Source organism: Tetrao urogallus (genome assembly GCF_951394365.1).
Source record: "Tetrao urogallus genome assembly, chromosome: 5".
Classification (NCBI taxonomy): domain Eukaryota; kingdom Metazoa; phylum Chordata; class Aves; order Galliformes; family Phasianidae; genus Tetrao; species Tetrao urogallus.
The window spans coordinates 44,448,697-44,471,870 of record NC_136818.1 but is presented as its reverse complement, the minus strand read 5'-3'; the positions used below and the strand labels follow the sequence as shown (position 1 = coordinate 44,471,870).

General features: G+C 35.8%; 1 protein-coding gene across 1 annotated transcript in view; it reads left to right on the top strand.

Annotated features, from left to right (window-relative positions):
* ADK (adenosine kinase) overlaps positions 1-23,174 on the top strand; it is a gene marked incomplete at both ends in the record, with an annotated part of 266,202 nt that overhangs the window by 51,279 nt on the left and 191,749 nt on the right. The window contains one exon of the mRNA XM_079535314.1: positions 22,545-22,623. Coding sequence (XP_079391440.1) covers positions 22,545-22,623 — 79 coding nt within the window. The remainder of the gene's footprint in view (positions 1-22,544; positions 22,624-23,174) is intronic.

The window sequence follows — 23,174 nt, the reverse complement described above, 5'->3', positions numbered from 1 at the left end:
TCAGGTCAACTCATGGTGTTTTTTTTTTTTTAAATATTGCAGGAATGTAAAACGTTGAAGTTAAAACTTCATTCTGTACCTGTAATTGTTGATCATTTTCCCTATACTCCTATTTGGAAAACGTGATATTTGGTGGCTTTTGATTGTGTACAGGATGCACTTCAGGCAAATGGGGAGATATCCTTGTGGAGCTTGTTGTGCACAACGTGTGTTCTGCGGCCTGACTGGATTGTCTCTGCTTGTCTACAGTTATGGACGGTGCTGTGCTTTAATTCAAATGGCCTGTACGTAGATCACTCTGAAAGTAATGCCACCTATTTCTTTCCATGGAAATTACAATAGATACAAAGAGCGCAATAACATTATTTGATAGAGCAAATTCTCAGCTACAGAGCAATGTTTTTAAACATAGTCACCACCATTAGCTGTGTATTTTTACCCCAGGTGAATGAGAGCTGCATGCTGCTCTCATAAAAATCTGCATAGTTATGTGCGACATGGCTTGTCTTTCACACTGCTGTTGCCACTGCTGAAATGCACCACCCACTGCCTCGCTGTGCTCACATCCATTGTTTGGTCTCCATAAATGCTCAGCAAGTGTCAATGAATGTCACTAGGTACCATTTTTTTCTGTGTGGAAGAATTCAGTTCCACACCTTTGCTTCGTCTGCACTTTGATGTCAGACACCACTGTGTCAGGCTGCCCCTCTGCTGCCATCAGTCACACAGCAACAACATGTAACAGGATATTGATGGGAAGATTTCAGCCTCTACTGCCATCCCACCAACATCTGTCTCTGATATCATGGGTCATTATCATAAAATAGGAGGTATTATTTCTGGAGCAGCACTTGTATATTATATTGTTTCATATTTTTGCTATTCACTGATGTTTTGATGTCTTTAATACTTTGTGAGCAAGGCTGCCTGACATTAAAGTCAGTGAAAAACAACTGCCTTTGTAAAAGATATGTTTGAGAAAAGCATATGTAATGGAGATCTGGGGCTTGTAATGTGGCAGCAGTAACACAACTGTTTTTATATGGGCCTTAATATCTCTGCATGTTTTTTGTTGTTTGTATTTTTAATTTAAATTACATTACTTAGATGTCACTGTAAATGTTGCTTTCAAAATCAATTAGGTAAAACAAAGTTCGGAGATAAATATCAGTGTGACATGGCAAAAATGTTGATAGGAGTAACAAAAGACAGAAGTGCAGTAGTTCCATGGTGGCACCACCCAAGTTCTGAGTAAAACAAGCAGCAGGGACTTGCAGCCCTCACTCTTGACATATGTGAAAAAGTGATGTGTGTTTTCACAGCAGGAAAGTTGTTAGATGATGCATCCATTGTCTTCTCTAAGGTTTTGTTTTTATTTCCTATTTGTTTACTTTGAAGCCTGTTAATTCCACTTCAGATTTCCTATCCTGATAGAATCCCTACTTGTTCCTTGGGGTTTTGTTTTGTCTTCTGTTTTGAAGTTAGATGTAAGCATCTGGAACTGAAGCCTGGTTCTCTAGTGGATAGGATTTGTAACTTTTTCAGCTACTTAATTCCTCAGCATGAAGCAGTTCTGTTTGTTTTGTGTGTCTGCCATCTCCTGGTTACCAGCAAGCTTGAATTTCTGGTGAGTGTTGTATCACTGTTGAATTAGGGAGAGATACTAGTCACATTCTTAAACTTCTGGGAAAAGTACCACAAGGCATCAAATTGCCAAGCTCTGGGCCAAGCATGAAGAAGTGACCTACTTTGGTGGTTCAGAAGGGATTGGTGGTTTGTTAAGATTGCTGCGGTGAGCAGCACCACTTCCACCTTCTATGTTCTGCACGTGAGGAGTTTGCTCTGTGTCCTCGTCTCTTGGGATATGGAGGTTTAAGGGTTTTTTTGTTTGGTTTTCCTTTTCAAATTCATGTTATAGCTGAGTGTTGTTGTCTCAGTTTCTGTGGTAATTGCAGTGAGGTCACAGTAAAATTTGTTAGCCTTTTAGAGGAAGAGTGTGTGTGCTTATTGTAAATTACATGCATCAAATTGATTTGAAATCATCCATTAGTTATACTGATTTAAAGTGTCAGAAAACTGATCTAAATTTCATAATGTAAGAATGGAACTAGTTTTTCTTAGTTATGGAAAGACAATTATTCACAGACTGACTGGAGCATGAGCAGCTCTATAATAAAGCAGAAAACAGAGGCAGAGATGCTGGAGGAGCAGTGACAGGACTCTCACTGTTTGTTCTGGGATAATTCCACTATAACTCACTGAAAACTGAACTTACCTGAAGATTTCTGGATTTCTTATTAAAGTAAGCATTCAAAAACTGCCATGTATTTAACAGTTGTATTTCTTTCCCTTTCTAGCCTGTTTTGAAGCTTTAGTTAGCAAGCCTCGTGTCTGTTTAATAAAACCTTCAAATAAGTATCTTTTCCAATTGTAATGAATGAGATGGTATGTTGGTATCGTGTATTTGGAAGAAGATGGTGGTGTGTAGATAAGAAAATATCACAGATTTAATATGCTGGGATGTTTGAGAATATGTCAGGTCTTGGAGTGGCTTCAGTGATCAGGTCAGGAGAGCTGTGTGAAAAGGAATACTTGAGCTCTTTTTGTTGCTAAACCTTAACTCTCAGAGGTACTGATCTAGATAAAGTACTAATGCTGTTGCTAGTTTTGTGGAGCAAACACAGGCCATGGTGAAATCTGCACACTGGAATTTGCACTCAGTGTTTTAAATCTAAGAAAGAGATATTGCACAAATGTGGAGGATAGCAGTCTTGAGATGATGTGAGTCACAAATGACCAAGTACACACAATGTTGATAAATGGTGCTGCATTGTGGAATTTTCAGTGACTTCAGGCAGTTGGTTCTGTTTCCTTAGAGAGCACTTAGCAGTGTGAACCAATGTATTAATTCTTTCCCTTCAGTTATGATATCTGATGTAGAGTCCTCTTAAACTTCAAATGTTTCAATGAGCAACTCAATTTGCACTTCTTGGTGTTGTTACTTGGGTTTCTTTTTGTTACTTGGGTTCTTAAAATGATGAATAATGGACCTGGATTTGATGAATTTCCAGTTTCTTACTCGTGCTGACAGGAGTGGAGCCCCAACACAAGAACAAGGATTTGTTGGAGCAGGTCCAGAGGAGGGCCACGAAGGCGATCAGAGGGCTAGAGCACCTCCCCTGTGAGAGAGCTGGGGCTTTTCAACTTGGAGAAGAGACCTTGTAGCAGCCTTGCAGTACCTGAAAGGGGCCTACGGAAAAGGTGGAGAGGGACTTTTTTAGAAGAGTATATAGTGACAGGACAAGGGGAAATGGCTTTAAACTGGAAGAGGATAAATTTAGACTAGGTATCAGGAAGAAGCTCTTTACTGTGAGGGTGGTGAAATACTGGAACAGTTGCCCAGAGGGGTTCTAGATACCCCACTTTGATGGTATTCAAGGCCAGGCTGGATGGGACTTTGAGAAACCTGGTCTAGAGGGAGGTGTCCCTGCCTATAGCAGTGGGGTTGGAATGAGATGATCTTAGAGGTCCCTTCCCATTCTATGATTCTATGAATACTACACTTTACTGAAACTAGAGGCTGCGTAGAACTGAGCCTGCCAGAGGTGTGCAGAAGCCCCAGTAATGTTCCTGGAAATAGAGGGGAGGGGGAGCTGAGAACTGCTTAACTCCATATTTTCTTAATTCATAAATGTATTGATGATGTATAAGCTTCTGTATTAATTTCTCTATCAGTGTTGTTATGGTGTTTTATTTTTCCAAAATCATGTTTGTTACGTAGGCTAATAAAACTGAACAAACATTCATGTCTACCTTAAACAAGATTGGTTTTGTGTTTACTTAGTGTGAACGGACTTTCTGAAAGTGCTGATAATTAGCATACCAAAGGTAAATGGAAACAATTATCAATTGTGATTTTTATTATTTAATTTCATCATTTTAATACTTCATGTATGCAGAGGACAACTCTGGTGCTGACCTGTGTGAGTACAAAATATGCGTACGTGCATTAAGCTGTTAGCCAGTTAAAGGATTCTAGAGTGTCCAGTGTGGAGTTGAAGGAGAGGGGGGAAAAATGATGAAAGAGGCTTTTTATTCTGTCATTTTAAAGATATTGAAGTTAAGTGCATTGATTCAGAGAATGAAGTGGTATGTGTGGGTTGTTAGACAAGTTTTGGCAGTTCTAAATCTGAAGGAATGCTTTTTGAAATGGGATTAGGATGCTTTCATTTTACCTTTTTCAAGCTAAATTCAGCAGCTTTAATGAAAGAAAACTATAAAAAAGCAGGTGAAAATGGAAAGCAAATTCTAGATTGTTTTGTGTTTAGAGATAATAGAAACATAGTGAAATTACTGCTTATGCTGGACAGGTAGGGCAGCTATATGCGCTGGTTTACTTGCATTTAATGTTTCTAAGATAAAAATGTTGATTATTTAGGTCAGATCAAACCGATGTGAAAATATTTTAATCTTGGTAAGTGAATTAAAACAAAAAGAATCAGAGACGTAAGGGAGGAAATGGACCAGTGACCATTATTAAAGGTTTTTGACTATTTGTTGTTAACTAATCAGGACTTTTAAAAACTACCCTACTAAAATTGTGATTTATGGTTATCTGTGTAGCTGCCCAGTGGCTGCTTCAAGTCCACTGCTTGGTATGCATTTAAATATATAAGAAAATGATGTATGTATAAATGACCTATCATGGTTATATGTGAGTAACCTGTCATGTTTTCATATTAACATATAAAATTATTGATACGTAGTGTATATTGGATATTAAAATAGGATAAATTAAAACATATAAATATATTGAGAACATAGAAATATATTTAAATGATTTATCCTGTATGATGCTTGCAGTGATAACTGCATTTGCTTATGGTTAAGTAGAAATGACTTGTTTTAGTAGTAAATACATCTTTAAAAAATAACATTCTAGCTTACACTGTAAGAAGTACCATTAACAATGAACATCATGGAGGGATTTGACAATGTATGAATTATTCACTGGTAGATTATTATATCTGTGTTGTTAGCATGCAAGATAATGAACGTAATTACTGTGGCAGGGTACTCAAGGGAATCTGCAGTTATTCCTTCTGTCTAGACTGGAGTTACCATCTAAAGGAGTAATAAGGCAACATGGACAGAGTCTGGTAGCTGAGATGCTGCTGCTTATTTCGTTCTGCTGCTTTAGTGAGTGCATGTGCATTGTGTTCAATCTTAGAGGTAATTTTATTCATTTTTGAGAACAGTAATAATGTTTCTATTACAAGTCTGGCAATGCTGCATATTGTCTAAAAGGATTTTGATGTTTAATTGTATAGCATTGTAGATTTATCTTCCTCTGTTAGATGTCTATTATAGTACATCAGTATAAACAGTCTAATTGCTTAGGAAATCCAGGGTAAAAGGTTAATCAGCAATTTGCCTTTCTTTGAGGACTTAGCTTGTTATGATCTGCTTGTCTTAAAGAACTTTGCAAAGCATTAGTTTATACATGTCTCTAATCTGCGAGGTTGCCCACCTGATCTTATATTAAGCTTTTTGATGAACCAAATACTTCTATTTTCTGTTCTATATTATGATAACGTAAATTATCTGTAATAAGTCATCCTAATTAAAGTTGGTAAATCTGCAGCTCTACTCCAATTACACACTAATCAATTATACACTAATTTAATTCTGCTTAGTTTGATACAGTGCATCATTAATCAGATTCAGGTTTAATACAACAGATTTACTGTATTAACAAAAAAAAAAAGGTACATTCAAATTGGAGGAAAATAAAGGAACTTGCAATGCCAGAGAGTGTACGTAAACGCTTTCTTATCAGTAATGTATTGTAAAAGATTTCATTTGTTCCTTGGGGAAGTATAACTGAAAGTAGTTTTTTTTGTAGCACATTATTGTTAAGAGCTGAAATTACTGATATAATAACAATATAATACATTTAAGTAGTTCATGGTTATTAATCCAAATTCTATTCTATTCCTCATTATCTAATATGGGCAGTTGTCGCTCTTCTAATGTTATTTAACTGATTAGTTGCAAATTGAATTTGCCAAAGTTACAATACCCTTGGTGGTAAGAAAACTGGAAGCTAATGGTCAGCTATGTGCCTTTCTGGTTAGACTTCAAATGAGTTACCCCTGTGTAGCTATTTGTACAATGTTAACTTTGCTGCTGCTCTTACCAGTTTCTAAAGTTTTGCAGATGCCATTAGGGAATACCAAATGTAGATAAAAGCTAGTCACAGAACAGTGTATTTTTAATGGATACCAAACATTGCCATCCTCACTTTAAACCAGTAATTAATAAAAAATGAGAAGTGAAATGAATGGAAAATGAAAATTGTTTGTACGCTTAATCAAGTCATCTTGTTAGCAAGAATGTATTTTTGTGGTCAGAAGAAACACTGTGCATGATCACACCTTCACATCCTTTACGGTATATTGTGTTTTAGCAGTACTGTAATGTAGATACAAAGGCCTACCGGTAAGATAATCCTTACAATGCGGTTGCCTAAACTCTGTTAAAGTGGGCGTAAATTCAGTGATTACTGTGCTTGTGCCTCTGCAGACCACCTGTATTGAAGGACTCTTTTTCCAAAGGATGGACACATGCCAGAAGTTATGGGGAGTGTGCTTGTGTGTGAGGCAGGGACAGGCATCTGGGAAACGAGATGGAAATAATTCCCCATTTGGCAAATGATGTCTTATTTTTCTGAAGGTAAATTCTTTATTGGTCAGAATTTTGTTGTCGTATGCTCCGGTAAGACTAGCCACGAGGGAAACAGGCTTTCTTTCAAGGCACTGTGATCTTTCACAGAGTCTGTCTGCGGGCTCTCTTTTCCCTTCATGGTTGTAAAGTCTACCACTTACTGAGGTCTTGCACTTGAAGAATCATCTATGTTTGTGAGTTATGGGGTGCAGTTCTCTTCAAAAATACAGATGCCATGAAAAACTGGTAGAGTTTCAAAAGCAAAGACTTGAACTGGAAAAATAGAAATTTGTTCATGAAAAGAGACAACTCAGCAAATGATATTAGATGAAGTTCGCAGGTAAATTCCTTTGGGTAGTAAAACTCAAAATAATTGTAAATTAAGATGCTAGGTAGAAACTAAGTTGAGTAAAAAAAAATGAAGTGGTATCGTGCTATCCTTTTGAACAATAAGATTTTAGATTTCTTTGGTCCTGGAGAAAATGCAGGGGAACAATTAGGTTGTGAAGAAACTTCTGGAAAGCATTGTTTACCAGAAAATAAGAATAAGGGAACACATAAAACTATACTTAAGTCTGCTCTTTTGAATGGCACACATCATTAGATTCATAAAAGATTCTGCTTATTTAGGTATTAAAAAAAAATAAATTGTGATCAGTATTTTTCTCTTGATGTGTATGTTTTGGTCTGTCCATGCTCAGGATTTCTTCTGATAAAATGCATATTGAAAAATTGTTAAATCCATATAGTTTCAGTAAAGGCTTTGAAACCTTACTTGATTGTCTTCCAGAATGTTAAGTCTTGTATGTGATGGAAGGCATACGGAAAGAAAATAAGACGTTCAGGGGAATACCATCAGCTTTTCAGGAGACAGCTAGACAACATTTTAGTCTGTGAACATCTGATTTAGTTTAACAATCTTTGCCAGTCATGTTTGACTTCTATATGGTGTTATTGGAAATCAAGCTAGAGAGATTAAAAAAAAAAAAAAAATTAAAACTACTTTGATTATTTTGTATGTAATTTCTTGTCTGCAGGATGTGTCATGAAGTGATATTTTTGTAATTAATTTTTTGGAAATGAGTGTCCTTTCTTCATCTTAGACTGACAAATATGTCACCAAACGTTATGTAATAACTCAGTGATTGTAGTGTGTTCATGACTTTTTTTTTTTTTTTTCTTCAAACACAAGCTTGCTTCTGGGAAAATTTTCTCGTGTGGATGTACCTAATCACTGTCTGTGAAAGTGGTCAGAAGTAATGTGCCTTGATTTGTATTAAATTTAAATAGCAAAGTTTATACGTGCAGTTACTGTCATCTCCATCAAAGTACGTTGTCTTAAATTCCTGAGTTTAGGTAACTAGAATTTATCCCTATCTCAGGGGTCTTTGGCAATATGGTTATACACATTTTCATAGAACCAGCCAGAGCAAAATATGAGAATTGTGATGGTGTGATGAAAACATGATTTTGTCTATAGATATCATACACTTGGGGAGATGGACTGTGTGCAGATGAATGAGAAAAGACTTGAGTTGAGAGTGATGACAGAGTTCTTTTACAGAAGGATTGAATACTCCCCTGGAAAATTGTATTCTGTTTCTTTATGTAAATTTTGTAATGTTCACAGATGGCTTTTTCCAAGTGTTTGACTTGTATTCATCGTGTACTGAATACATACAACTGTAAGGAGCTGAATGGGGGTTATATTTAGAGGGAATAAAGTATTAGATAAAGCTGAACATTAAGGAAAACAGATACTAAGCATATTGAGTTGAACACTTCGAATTCTTGATATGCTGTTCTTTCTTACCTTTGGTCCTGCAGAAAGAAGATAATTATACCCTTTAATCTCAGTGGCATTTTATGAGAATACATTTGTTTATACTTGAACACAATTGCTTCACTATAGAAACCATCAACTTTTTCAGCAGTGCTTTGTGACATAGTTCTATCTTCGTAAGTGGTTTCTATAGGAGGTGTAGGACCAAGAGCTTTAAAGAGGAGATGAAATTCAAAAAGTACATGAGAATGAGCCAGCTTTTCATAGCTTTAGTGTTTGACTTTGAACTTCAGACTGATTTTTAGCTAAGTGTTTTTATGTGTCATGAATACAGTTTTATAAATGTTATTTTTTGGAACAAACTCCGTTTGCATTGTATCATAATTTAAACTTCAGTTGTCTTGTTTTAATGTTAGTTTCCATGTTAGAGTGATAAATCCACAGTCGCGAGTATGGGAAACAGAAATATACTGCAATGTGTTGGAAGTTAATTTTCATGTGCCATGGTGCATGAGAATATTCTATAGAGCATTCCAGTAGCTCTCATTGCAAGTCATTGAAAAGTAGCACATAAGTCATTTTCAGTGGTTTTGTGGTACTAATACAATAGTTAAGTCATGATCTATGCTCATTTCCTAGCATTTGCGCTTATGTATTAGGAAGCGTTCTTCCTTAGCTCTATATGGAAGTAAAATAAGCCAAAAAAAAAAGAAAATTGAAACAAAACTAAACAAACCTTCGGTGAAAACTGTCATGGAGTTCTAAATTACTTCCAGGACTAATGGCTTTTACATCCTGTGTTTTCAGAACATGTATTTCTAAATGTTGGAAGAGTTTAGCTACTTAAAGTTATGATTACTATTGGAGAAGTTTCCTTATGTTCTCACATGTTTTATATTCACGTAGATGGACTTAGTGATGGACTTGTATTTAAAGCTCAAATCTCCCTTTGTAATGAATGAGAAACGAACAAGAAAAATCAACAAAGAAAATATTTTATAAAATGGGTACTCCTCAGCAGTTAAGCAAAGTTGATTTAAGTTATATAAAGTTGCTTTCTAGAAATAAAAGCATTTTATCAACCTAAGTGCTAAGAGAAATATAGACATGCCAGATGTTCTCAGTAGACAATGGACCACAATTACAGATTACTGCTAAATTGTCTCCTCCGGAAAAAAACTTCTGCAAATCTAGTTGTGCCTTTGAATGTGGCATAAAGCCACAACATAGTTGCTATTAACCCAGGATTATAGGAATGTAAGCTGTCAGTGCTCTTATTCTAGACGAGTCCATTTCCACTGGATTTTAACTGCCATCTGTTATTAAATAGAGTTGGAGATACAGATTTATATGCTGTAGCAGAAAACCTATATGTTTGCTGCGTATACTTTTTATGCATACATGGACATGCACATATTTTTCTAATGATTATCTTGAATGTACTTCATGTTTTTTTTAGTTATTATTCTTGTATGAGTTAAAAATCAGAGTGAAGTTGTTTTGGAGACCATATTTGTTACCTCTGAATCAGTTCCTCTAGATAATATTGAAGGATAACATCTCAGTGCTGTTTGGATACTGGAGTGCACGCTTTAAATACAACGTGCATTTGGCTCTGTTTTGACAATAGAAGTTAATCTTGTATGGTTTTTGTTAAAGCACTGTTGAAAAAAATATCTTATTGAGCTATTTGTGGTGTTTTGGTATTTTTTTTAAAGATGTTTAAGATTTCACATACCGTTTAACTGATCACATATGAAACTGTAAATTAATACCTCATGAGTTTTACTGACTGCAGGACATGGTTTGTAATTCAAAGCTGCTTTGTTCTTACCCACTAGGAAGAGGCTCTGTTAAAGCAAATAAATTAAAGAATTCATTGTGATATCAAACTATTTGTTAAAACTGAAACCTCTAGCATTAGATTTATCATTTCATGGTGACTTATAATATGCCGGTTTAGAACATAGATTTTTAGGGATTGAATTAGAAAATATGAAATTGCATTTAATTCTTGGTCTTAATGTATCTTAGTAGAAATTTTGTAATCTTACTCAAAGAATTACATGGCATGCAAAAAGAAAAAAAAACAAAACAAAACAAGAGAGAGCACCCATCTGCAGTGGTTTTTTTGTTTTTGTTTGTTTTTGGTTTTTTGTTTTGCAAATTACTTCTGTCCAGTTTGTTCTTTGATTGAATCTATTTCTCCCATTTGGTGTATGATGTCAGCAGAAGGAAGAGAAAAGAACTGCTCATATTTGAAGTATAAAGTTGAAGCTTTAATCTTCTCACTAGAACTGGTTGGTCATTCCTATCTGGAATGTCAGGATGAACAGTCTTGTTTGCAATCCCCTTTTTTGACTTCTGTGATGGAAGGATTTTTGGCGTGGTCTTTTTATACTGCTGCTGTTTTTACAATCTAATGAGTAAAAGCAGGAGAGAAAAATTCAGTTTTATGCAATTAAATTGGCCATGACTTCTACATCTTCCTGGTTACTGCAGGTATTTGCGATCTTTGTAATCAATCAGCAGCTTTTCCCTCTGTCTTGAAGCAGAGAAATGATGATTTGGTATGCTTGTTACAGGCTAAGACTCAATTCTAAGGGATGACCAAATGATCTTCATCTGAATTGGTACAGTGCTCACTCAGCTAATCTCTGAGAATGTTTTACTAATCGCTAACTGCTCTTGATTTTCTATAAGAGAAATGTGTTTTCCTTGACCTAAGTGACTGATCTACAGTGGCAGACCTCATTCAGAAGAGATGGTTTTGATGGCTTTGGTGCTTTGTTATAGTTGTCAAATTTCTTGAACAGCTGGGTACTCGTAATCTTCTGAGAGATTAAGATTTAATTTGATTATGTATGAAATTATAATTTTGGTTAGTAGTGCCACAGCTTAAAAGCATGTAGTTGGATTTCATAATTCCCTAATTTGCTTATGGGAAGGGCACATAAGAAAATGCCAGAAATACTTTTCAAGTCAAGATGAGTTTACATTACCTGTGTTGTATGCTAGGTCAGTGGTCTTACTGAAGTAGGAAATGCCTACTGATTTGTGAAGAAAATATTGACATCAGATTAATGGCTGCTGAGTGATCATTAAGTGCCAGGTGCTTATGCACTGCTGCTTTGTTCAGTAACTTTCCAGACATAGATATGAAAACTCAGTGCTTTGTTTCATCTGGATTCCTGCTTTTCCATCTCCTTACATTTCAATACTTCATAAACATGAAGTAATACGTTTTTGCAGGGTTGAAGGTAAGAAAAACTTCTCCTTTTACTCCATCTCTCTTGGGAGGGAAGATGTAGCCTTTAATGCACAATAATTTTGAACTGCTCCTTTTTAGGAATGCCGTTCCACGAGAGCTGGTGTGGTTCTGTGAAACTTAACAGCTGAACACAAGTTTCTTAATAACAGTGTGGAGATTAATGCAGTGTATCACTAAATATGCCTTGTGCTGTTTGAAGTGGCAGAGCACACACAGACGGGGGAGGTTAAAATGAGTGGATAATCAGAGGGAGACTTTGTGTTGTGTTTGGGTCAAATGTTTGGGTTGTTTCTTTCAGGCCTTGAATTACTATTCTGCCATGGAGTTAGTCTTTTAGTGCTGCTTGGAACATTGCTTTTGAAATGTTTTATGTAGTACTATTACCCTGCAGCTTTTTTGTAACTTGTGATTTTTAGCATTTTTTCCCCTGTTCATTGCATATGCTAATTCTTCTCCAAAAGGTGACCCTCTGAGATTGTGCCTATGGAGTGAAGAGCTGGGCTGAATTGTCATAGGCTGTAGGATGAGTTATTTTTAGCGGTTGGCATTTCAGGCTGGAACACTTCATTCTGTCGTGCTTGTTAATGAGTCATCTGGAGAAAATGGGCTTCTTGCTTTCTGAGCGGGTCTGTAGCAAATAATAATAGGCTAATCTCTGCAGGAGATATTCTGTCAAGTAACTAAGGCTTCAACTGGAAAATATGTTGAAATGGAGATTTATCACCTCCCTGTAAGAATAAGCATGCAGTTATTATGATTATTGTTTTATTTTGAAGTATATAAAAATCACAAATACTGGAATACTGATAAAGAGCCTAGTAATGGTGTAAGAGTAAACCGTTTTTGAGAAAAAAGGTTAATTGAAGATGGTCACCTTTTACAGAGGGAGAGGAATTACCGGGTTGCTTTTTAATTCAAAACACTATTTCCTGAAATCTGAATGTATTATCAATTTGATTCTAGCTATATAAAACCTTATGTAGGGTTTGTGTACTTGAGAGAGCTGTAAAATGATCAATATTGAATGTAGTTCTAATGTATTCAATGTATTTCTAAGGATTATCCTCTCTTCTTGTTTTGCTTTCTGCTGATGAATATGTAATGTGCAAAGGAAAAAACCCATATCTGATAGTCTCTCCCTTGATGATGACCTCTTCTCTCCAAATATGAAGATCTTGTGTTGATTCAACACAGGTTTAGTTTTATAGGTGAAAATACCACCACTCTGCTAGAAAGCTTAATGTAGTTAAGGGCATCTGATCAAAGTTATTAGCTCAGTTGATTCATTTTTTTTCTCCCCTCTTGAAATGGCAGAATTCGATAGTGCAGGTGATTCATTTGAATGAAGGCTATGTAAAGATATAAACCAACAAAACCAAATGGCATAAAGGAGATAACATTAAGAACAGCTTCAGTGTCATGTTGTCTTATCACTTTTGGCACCTCGACCGCTACTTACAGTCAGCGTGTTTACCTTCTTTCATTTACACATCTTTTTTAGCGTATGAGGAGAACTTTCTGTTTTGTTGTTGATAATTAGAATAATTTCTTCCCTCCGTTGATAACTTCGCTGTTTGAATTTTCTGTTTTCAATTACTGACTGTATCAATTATTGAGATAAGATAACCTTTTAATCTTTTTCAGAGAAATGTTGTTGCTGATTAGTACCTCTTGAGCCTTCAGTCCACACTGGTTTTAACTCATCTTTATCATGCTGCTGTGATCACTGTACAAAATGTTTAACCAATTAAGTCTAATTATTCTGATATTATTGAAGTTGATACTAAATAACCCACAAGCTGTAGAGTGGGTTAGTCAAGATAAATATTTTGCATTTCAGAAATGTGTGCACATGGTAGGCAACAATGTTGTGGTGGAAACACTTGAGATACCTTTATGTAAGCTGGCAGAAGTATCAGAGTTCAGCTGCGGCAGCGTGGAACTTAGCAGGGTGAAATTGCACCCTGTGTTATAGTACAAAGAGTTACCCCTTCTAAACTCTAGGCTGCTGTGGCTAGACTGCCTCCAGACCTTGGTCTTGTTTGCTTATAGCTGCTTTGAGTGCACACGCTGATGCTCCTTTAATTGCCTCCACAGCAGGCAATTTATATGTGTTCCTGGGTAGCAGTCTGTCCAGTTGTCAGATGTCATCCCACCAGCGTAAGTTCTTTTTGCTTATAGGAGAGCCAGGAGGTTTTTGTATTCTCTGAAAGTGAAAGCAAACGTATTCCCGCTTCACTCCTTACTGTTACTCCAACAGTTTAGTTCCTTTCTAAATCTCCCCTGGTGCTGAGTGCGTAAGATGTTGTCAATAAACAGTTGATTCCTTCTCTAGCGCCTTCTAATGAAAATAAAGGTTTGGACATGTGATTATTTGCTTATCATAAGCTTACAAAAAAGAAATGTGTTTGGGAGTGTATGTACTTGCGATAATAAGCATTGCCTGTGGTTTTCCATTAGGGAAATTCATGTTATTTCTCACTGTCAGTTGGTGACTGTCATAAGTAGCATTGTAGACAGAGCTGCACTGAGAAACAGGAAGGTCAAAGAGAATTGAAATAGAAGTCTTATTTGGAATTTACTATTGGCTGTGTTGGAAGTAGAGTTTTCTGCACTCATCTTCTCACTTGTTCCTGAGGATAATTACTGTACTTCGCTGCATGCTAATAGCTTATAGTGAACCTATACTTTTCTCTTGAACTACTGAAATATTCTGATGCATTTTTAATGTTCCGGTGGTTTAAATGTACTGATTGAGTAACTAATTGAAAGTAATTTAAAATAGCACGTGGAGTGAAGAAAAAAGATATTTTAACACTGTAGCTTAATTGACATGAACCATTTATGTTGTAAGCATAAAATTGATCTAGATTGTGGTTAGCAACTTTCACTATTGTTTTGAACTTTGCGTTAGTAGGAAGACAATATTACTCAGATAAGTACTTAATCTGATGGATGCATGGAAGCAATTACTTTCTGAAAAATGCTGTCTGTGTATCTTTGATATTTTATTGACTCAGAATCACACCCTGCAACTTGGTTAACTTTCTTCCCATTTTTATGTATTTATAGATAAAAGTACAAATTACAAAGTTGCTGCAATGTTGCAGTAAAATATTTTTCTGCTAGGTGTGTATGTGTGAATATGTTTCTTTTTTGTCAGCTCTCTATAGGCAGCTTAGTATGATTTGCACTACAGCTTTAGATAATCTAAATTGTAGCAAAGATAAGGTTTAAGATCTCTTGTTTGATGACTGAATGCTTTTAATATTAAAATATTCATGGCAAATATTCTTTTAAGTTAAACAAATTTTCGCTTTGAAGTGAGCTGGAGTAAGTTGATGCTTGTGAAGCAGCAGTTTCAATTAGCATTCACTAAAGATTTATTGACAGTTAACACCTGGTCTCTACAGAGCCAAATGGAAAGCATCTACTGCAATCTCTTGTGATGATTGCATAATTAGAATTATGTTCTTTAATTTGCTTTTAATTTCGTAAATGTAGTCTTATTTTAAAAAGCATTTTTACTCATCTTCTGGAATATTTATTATGGGATGTGTGAAGTTATTGATATTAAAAGAATTAAGAAGTATGGTACTTTTTAATTTGATAAATGACTTGCCCTTCCATCGGTTTGTAGGAAAATTTGGGCGCAAGGCATTTACGAGTAGGTCTCAGAAGGCATGTGTTCTCTTACAACTTCTAGGAAGCAAAGAGAAAATGATTAAAAAAAAAACAAAAACTCCAAGCATTTAAGTGTCTCTCAAAAACATATAGAGAACATCTGGGCCAAGCATAACTACTTCTTTAATAGAACCAAGAAATAACAAAAGAAATGAACTTGTTCCTTCATGCTCCAGAACGTAACTTAGCGCCTCCAAGGATGAGGGAGGTAGATGCCTTTCCTAGCCTGCGATGTCTTCTGATCCTCACTACTTAGATCTAAGGGCAGTGAACTATTTCTGGCTATGGTCATTGTCACAGTACTGCAGTGTGAATCCATGGGTGAATTGGCAAGATTTTTTTGATCTTAGCCAATCACTTAAGAGATATTTCAAGAAGACAGTAGGGAGGCAAAGTATTAACTTCTACTCCATTATTGAATTGATGGGAATTCTCTGATAGCATTTCTGATTAGCTGTCTTCAGGTTGAAACTTTCCTTTAAGTGCTTTGATTAGAGGTTTGATAGGGAGCAAGTTTTGTCAGTACTCCTTGACCTTCTCTTATAGTAATTGTACATAATAGGTGTGTTTTAAGGTTTGTGAATGTGTTCTGTGTAAATATATTTGTGGCATTCAACAATGGTTAGAAATTCAATCTTTTAATGATGTAGAGTTGCGGTTATTCTTTCTATTTTGCTACAGTGCTTCAAAATATCAGTTCGCCTTGTGTTGGCTGATGGCTGTGACTGCAGTCATCTACATTTTTTCAGATATTGTAGAGGGGGAAGACATCCAGATAATCTGGAATAAGAGAAGCTTTTCATGAACACTTGCATAAATTTGCCTGAGTCTTTGCTGAGAAACAGAAAAAAAAAAAAAATACTTTGAGAAATGTCCTTAAATCACGATCCTTAAGAGCTGATGTTTTAACCTTATGTTTGAATGACTGTTACTTTTTCCATCTTGTTTCAATATGCCTAAATGCAAACACATGTGGAAAATGTTCTTTTGGCTTTTATCAAACTGACATTTAAGTGCATTTTTTTCAACCTCGCTAACATTTGTGGTAAAATATTTCAAAGCTATGAATCCTGCAATTTGCCTATGCATTTTTTTCTTCTTTCATATATTAACATTTGGTACTCATAATCCTAACCTGGTTGGAATTACTGGCTTTTTTCATTTACTGTTTATTTGGATGAGGTGATTAGGAAAATGCTTCATGTGAAATTCTAGTTTGCAACAGTAAATACTTCTATGAAGAGTCACTGTTTTCTGAACTTTTGTAAATATAAGAAAAAATTATGACAATCTGCTACATTTGATTGTAGCAGTCCTAACACGTTTAGCTTTCCGTTGTGTTATATGTCCACACTGCTAACCTGTCTCCAATACTTCCTTTTTAGCATGTTTTATTCTTCCCCTCTATTCCCCTACCCAATCCTGAACTCTTTAATTCTGTGCCAAGCTAATAAGTAGAAGAACTAGCTCTGGGTAAAGTCAGTCATTGCCAAGCAGCTGTTACAAAGTTTTCTCATGTACCTCTGTGATTGTACCTCATTTCTCAAAGGCAATGCTTTGGCTCTTTCAGGACCAATTTTAAGCCAGAACAACCAATTATATCTGCATCTCAATCTTAACTGGCTTTATGTAAAAGACTAGGGATGAAGTAAGTCATATATAAAATTGTTTTTATAGGATTCAAACTTTGAACATTGTGTTGTACAACTTAGAGAAATTAGGTACGATCTTTCAAGTACGAATTGCTTTTCTTTTTACCCACAGCATTTGCCCCAAAGTTCTGTTTTAAAAATGAATACCTCTTCCTTAAATCACAATGAAGTTCCACTCAGGATCTAGTGGTGAGGGCTTCAGGACGCAGGCTTAGCTGGGCAGGCTGCTTTCCCCCCAGGTCTGCCCCATCAGCCTGGTGGTGGGGCTGCCTGCGGTGGGCTAATGCAGGCCTTGGCCCCGGCTGCAAGGCAGTGTGGAAGGTGACAGACGACAAGCTTGTCCAGATGTATGCAAACTGCCTCAGCCAAGCCCTTCAAGGCAGTCGGGTTGCAGGTTTGGCATTGTTTAGGTTTCAGTTGATTTATTACTTAAAGGCTTTCTTAAAAAATGGCAATGGTATTTGGAACTTCTGATGGAGTTTTACTGATTTTTTTTTTTTTTTTTTTTTTTAATTATTATTATTTTTTTTATATTCTAAAAGCAGGTTGTATAACATGATATTCACTCACATAATTCATCTTTAATTTATGAAGTGATTTCATAGACATTCTGTCACAGATTACTTAATGTGAAGATATAAGTAGATTAAAAAAAAAGCAATTAAAAGGATCAAACATCTAATTGTTGGTGTATTAGTCTGGTTCTCCTCACAGCTGAACACTTCAGTTGCAGCCATATTTTAATATGACCTTCTTGCAACTAAAAATAAATATCTGGGAAATGTGTCAGAATTCACCATTAATTATGGTTTTTAATTAAAATCTAATTAAAATCCACCCAATAGCTTGAAAGCGTAACAAATGCTAGTCTACCTTCCTCTCTAGGGGTGTTAACAAAGCTTGCCTCCGTGGCTCCAACTTGCCTCCACTTACATGCAACTTGCAGCTTTTACTTGATTACTTAGATTTTCATTTTATCATTTTTCAATATTTTTATAATACCAAGCAAAAATGTACAACGTATTGGAGGTATTGGACTATCATTATTCCAAATAAGCAATTTTGTTTCTTATGATCAGGTTATCTGGCATACAGAAGCAACATGAGCAAGAATTGTTTTTATTTTTTCTTCTTTTCTAGCTGGCTTTGGCAGCTGAATTTTTTTTTCCTTTTTCTTTTTCTTTTTTTTTTTTTCTTCACAAAACGTGTCTTCCTGTTGATGAATGCCACTGAGCACTTTTTAGGTAATAAGCAGATGTATCAAAAGATATCCAGGGCAGCATACCCTAGTGAAAAACATGAGGTTCCGTTTCCCTACTTCTTGCAGATAACTAGCTCCGGACATATATATATATCAGAAGCAGTTTTCTCTCAAAGCTCTGACAGTTAAATTCAGTAATTCTATTACCACTTTAGTTTTCAGAAAGCATTCCTTTGTAGTCCAATATAATTGGTGTCCAGAAACTTAATGGCATTACTTTCATTGCTTTAATTTACCTTGTCGTTAATCCATTTCCTTATGTAGTCTGCATTCAGTTGTAGGGAATGTTTCATGTGCTTATTTTTATTACCAATTCAGTAATGATGTGCCCAACATGGCTATTTCTTGCCATGTGACACAGAACAAGCTTAGAGGCCCAGCTCCAAAAAAACCTTGGACTCCATGTGAAGCAAGCTAGAAGAGATGAGTATTGATCTGGTAGAGGATTGCTGCTGTTAGGCTGGAGAGTGGCCTCAGGAAATTACACAACCTTCCTGATGACTTCTGTAGACGTTTTGGTGAAAGATGGTCTAAGGAAAGATTTAGAATAGATTTACTAATATTCATAGAAAATACTAGTAACTGGACATTGGGTGGTATCAGGGGTTAGCCAGAGAAAAGGTGTTTTTATTGACTGCTTTGTGCCCCAAGGCTGCTGTAAATCTGAACATCCTGAATGAAGGATGGTGTGTTTGATGCTGTGATGCTCTACAGGGCCGTGGAAATGAAGAGAAGCAGCTCCGACTTGAAAGGGTTGGGAAGGGCGAGAGCAGCAGATAGCTGAGTTGTCGAGAGATAGCTACTACCCAGGTCTTTGTTATCTGAAAGTAGAGATGAGTTTAAGGTACTACAGGTACTGAGGCGAGGTGAGTTTTTCTTTATAGGAAATGGAACAGGGCATTTTAAGATGCTCTATGAGAGGATAATGAGTTTAGTAAGAAGAACCAATAAGGTAGTGATGTTCACATTGGGTGAATGACCAACATGGCAGTGAATGTGTCAGCAGTGATTGAGGTGAGAAACTGGGAGGACTCGCTGGAGGACGTCCTTAGAGCTCATTGATTTGACAGAGGTTGTGGTATGGCATCTGTTGCAGGAGTCTGCGCTTTCTAGAAAAATGCTTCTACCTCCTCTAGCATAAAGAGGTAACTTTTTTTTTCTTGAATAAAATTGCTTCTTCTGTTACCTTCTTACACTTTTTTTTTTTTTTTTTCATAGACATGAGCTCTCTCAAAAGTGAGATTACTGAAAAGTCTTCCCTTTCAGTATCAAATAGAATTAGGAGCCAATTGTTCTTTAAACAGAGAGGAGAAAAAAAAAAAGCAACTGACAGAAGTGCTACTGCGTCTGGTATAATTGAGTGAAGCATTAACATATCCTCCTTGGCAGTGATAGAGTTGATCAAGAGTATCGCAGCTGAAAACGCATACTGTTGCAAATGCAAGCTTGTTTTTGTTAAAATAAGCTGCAATGTGGTCAGTGCATTAATGGAACAAAAAAATAGGGCCCTGTTTCTATGGTGCTGATGGTGGGATTTATTATTCTGTTATATAAGGTAATGGTATATTGCTAGGTCAAGAGAAAGGTCACAGATACAGCAGAGCCTTAAGAAATACTCAAAGGCCAACAATTGTAGGACAAGGAACAAAAATATTATTCAGTTTTGCTCATGAGGTAATAATTTTCTTGGATTATCTTAAGTATGATAATGCCTTACTCCTGAAGCATGCACACAAGCTCTATTTAGTATTCATGGGCTTTGGAGAAGCTTCTACAGTTGAACTTCCTTTCTCGAGAACTTTATAAAAACAAATAGTGTTTCTGAGGCATGTTGAAATGCCGAAGTCTTCTCTTCTTGGATCAGACATACAACAGACAACGAAAAAGTCAATTTTCACATGCTTTCTGTGCCACTTACTGACATCTTGAAAAATTTGTGGATTTTCATTTCCTTAAGATAAAAGGCTATTGGTAGTCTTAATTTTGGGGTCATATTTGATAAAAGTTTATCAACCTCTTGTGGATTAAAACAACACAATTTATGTTTTCCTTTTTATGGGCAATGGAAAGTAGTATAACAATACCTTCCTTGCATTTTTATTAAGTCTTGTTCTATTTTGTATCATGGCCTCTGAAAGGCATAGAGTTACTACATTAATTCAAAGGAAAGGGAGTTATGCCTTTTGATGTTGAGTCTGAAATAGTGAAAGAAAGTGGTCCTTGTTTGCTTGTCATGTTCTGTTAAATAATCGCAAAATAATTTATTGAGGTTGTTTCTTTATATAACATTGAAATCTTGACACTAACGTGGTATTTTAAGGCTATTTCTTTCCAAAATCAAATACCACCTATTTTATTCTATAGATACTCTTTCAAACTACAAAATTAATTATTTAAACACATTGTCATTTAAATTTAGAGCTTCTATTGTATGTCATCCATTACAATATTATATGTAAGGTTTAACATGCCGCTAAGTAATACAGTCACTGAAACATTAGATGCCTTTAGGTAAAGGAATTAAAATACTAATTGGCATGTTTGTTGATACATTAAATGAAAGCAAAAATAGCTGTGTGATATAGGCAGCAAACACTCAGATTGGTTGAAAAGGTCAATTAAATTGAAGAAAAATGCTGCCAAGGTACTAAGTTGGTTCGCGATGGTTTATATGTCTGTCTGCTTGAGAAGCAATTGTTATGAGATTTGCTGGTTTTTGTTATTTTTTCCACAACTGCTTGCTGTCGTTTGAGGTTTCAATTCCTTGATGTAGAATTGATGGATAATTAATAGTGTGGATAACTGTGAAAAGCATATATAGTAATTTAGATCTTGGTTCTTTCTAATTGCCTGCCCATTGGTAGTTTGTTAGGGTGTGTAGTCAAATTAGTCAAATATTCTAAATGGAAATTACTGTAGAAATAATGATGATCTTATGAATAACATGAGGTTGAAAACCAAAGCCTTCTAAGTAAACAAGTCATTGTGTAACAAATCTGTCCCAAAAGCCATTGTTCAGATGCTATAAGGAGATGTGGGCTGTGGGGAGGAGAACTAGGGTTGACAGGTAGTGTTCATTTTGGTCGTGTCTGAGACAAAATGTCACTTTTTAAACAGAAGGTAGAATTAAATACAGTCAAATATGCTGGGACAGAGTAGCTCTTCTGAGGGGACAAGCTTCATTTTTAAAGGTAAACATCTAATGTTAGTAGACCTTAAGGACAAACATGCTATTAATTAAGGTTGTCCTCAAGGTCACTTTGAACTTCAAATATGCAAATTTTTACATTAAAGCTTTTAGCTTGCCTGGAGTACTTCCTACCAAGTCTAATGTCTTCTGAGGTTGTTAATCTTGCTATTTAATCTACTCATTTTCAAGTGTGCTTAAAACTTGAAGGATGAGTCTCTCTCCCTGCAGTCTCCACAACTCTCCCCTTACAGTTTCCTTTCTTATTTTGCTTTCCTTTGCTTTTCTGCAGCCTGTGACTAGTGAAAAGATTAGTTCTGTGGATGGTGATCTGTGATGCAAATGTATCCCTTGGCAAGGAGGAGTCTCTGATGTAATTTTGTCTGGGTGGTCTTAATCCTGAAGTTGCTCAGAAGTACAAGGGTAGATATTTTCATAGAAAGTTGATACATTTTGTTATAATGTTCAAAACTAAAAATGTACTACAAGATGATATAAGAGAATACTGTGCTTTCACAGCAGCATGGCTTGAAGATTTGAAAGGTTGTCGTGAGATTTTTTTTTTAAGCATAGTAATAGATCAGTTCACAAAAGTCCTTCACCTGTTAAAATGCAATATTTCATGTGAAAACATGGATCGTACTGCAGTTGTTTTTTCTTAACCAGCCTTCTAGGTTGATGAGATAGGATGAATATCTGAATGTTTTAGTTTATAAAACATTAGTGTACCCAAACATGTATTTTGTCAATCTGAAAGTTCATTGCAATCATGTTTGTGTTTCAAGTAACGTGTTTCAGTTATTTACTCTAGTTAGAATTCTAAGTGAAGGACTCAATTCAGTGTCACATGCTTCTTTGTATTTTGGACAAAGCCTACATAGATGCCTTCAGTTTGAAGTCTGTAACAGATAATATATCTGAACTTATCATTTTCAGATGTCATCTCCTAATATTTTTCCTTTTTTTTTTTTTTTAAACAGATTTGAAGAACTTGTGAAAAAGTTCAAAGTAGAATATCATGCTGGTGGCTCTACTCAAAACTCTGTCAAAGTGGCCCAGGTTTGTTTGTTCTTAAAAATAACTGATTATTTGGAGTATTGAGTTTGAATTAACTTAGTGCTCTGTATTGTGTACTGTGTCTGTAATGAGAGCCATGTAATGTCTCCATGTGATTCTGTTTCCCAGAGTATGTTTTCTGGTATGTTTTTGAAATTACCTGTTCAGAAGTTTTACTCTTTGTTTCAAACACTTGCTGTTATGGTTATAGATATAATGTGCCTAAAAAAGGAGATGGAAGAGTTGTAAGAAATATTGAGCCGGGTTCTTCTCAAGATGAAATAACATAATAGCAGATGCCAAGGACAAGGTCCCAAACTGTAGTGAGGAATCCTCCAATGGTTAGAAAATGAAGCACAAAGAAAATGGTTAAATGTGTTGTCCAGGGAAGTTTTTGAATCTCAGTGCTTGGAGGTTTCAGTAAGTGACCATAACGAGTGAACCAGATCTAAATTTGGGGATGGCCCTGCTTTAAGTGATGGGTTGGACTAAATGACCTGATAAGGTTTCTTTTAGCCTGCATCATTCTGTGATCCTAGCCACATTTATTCTCT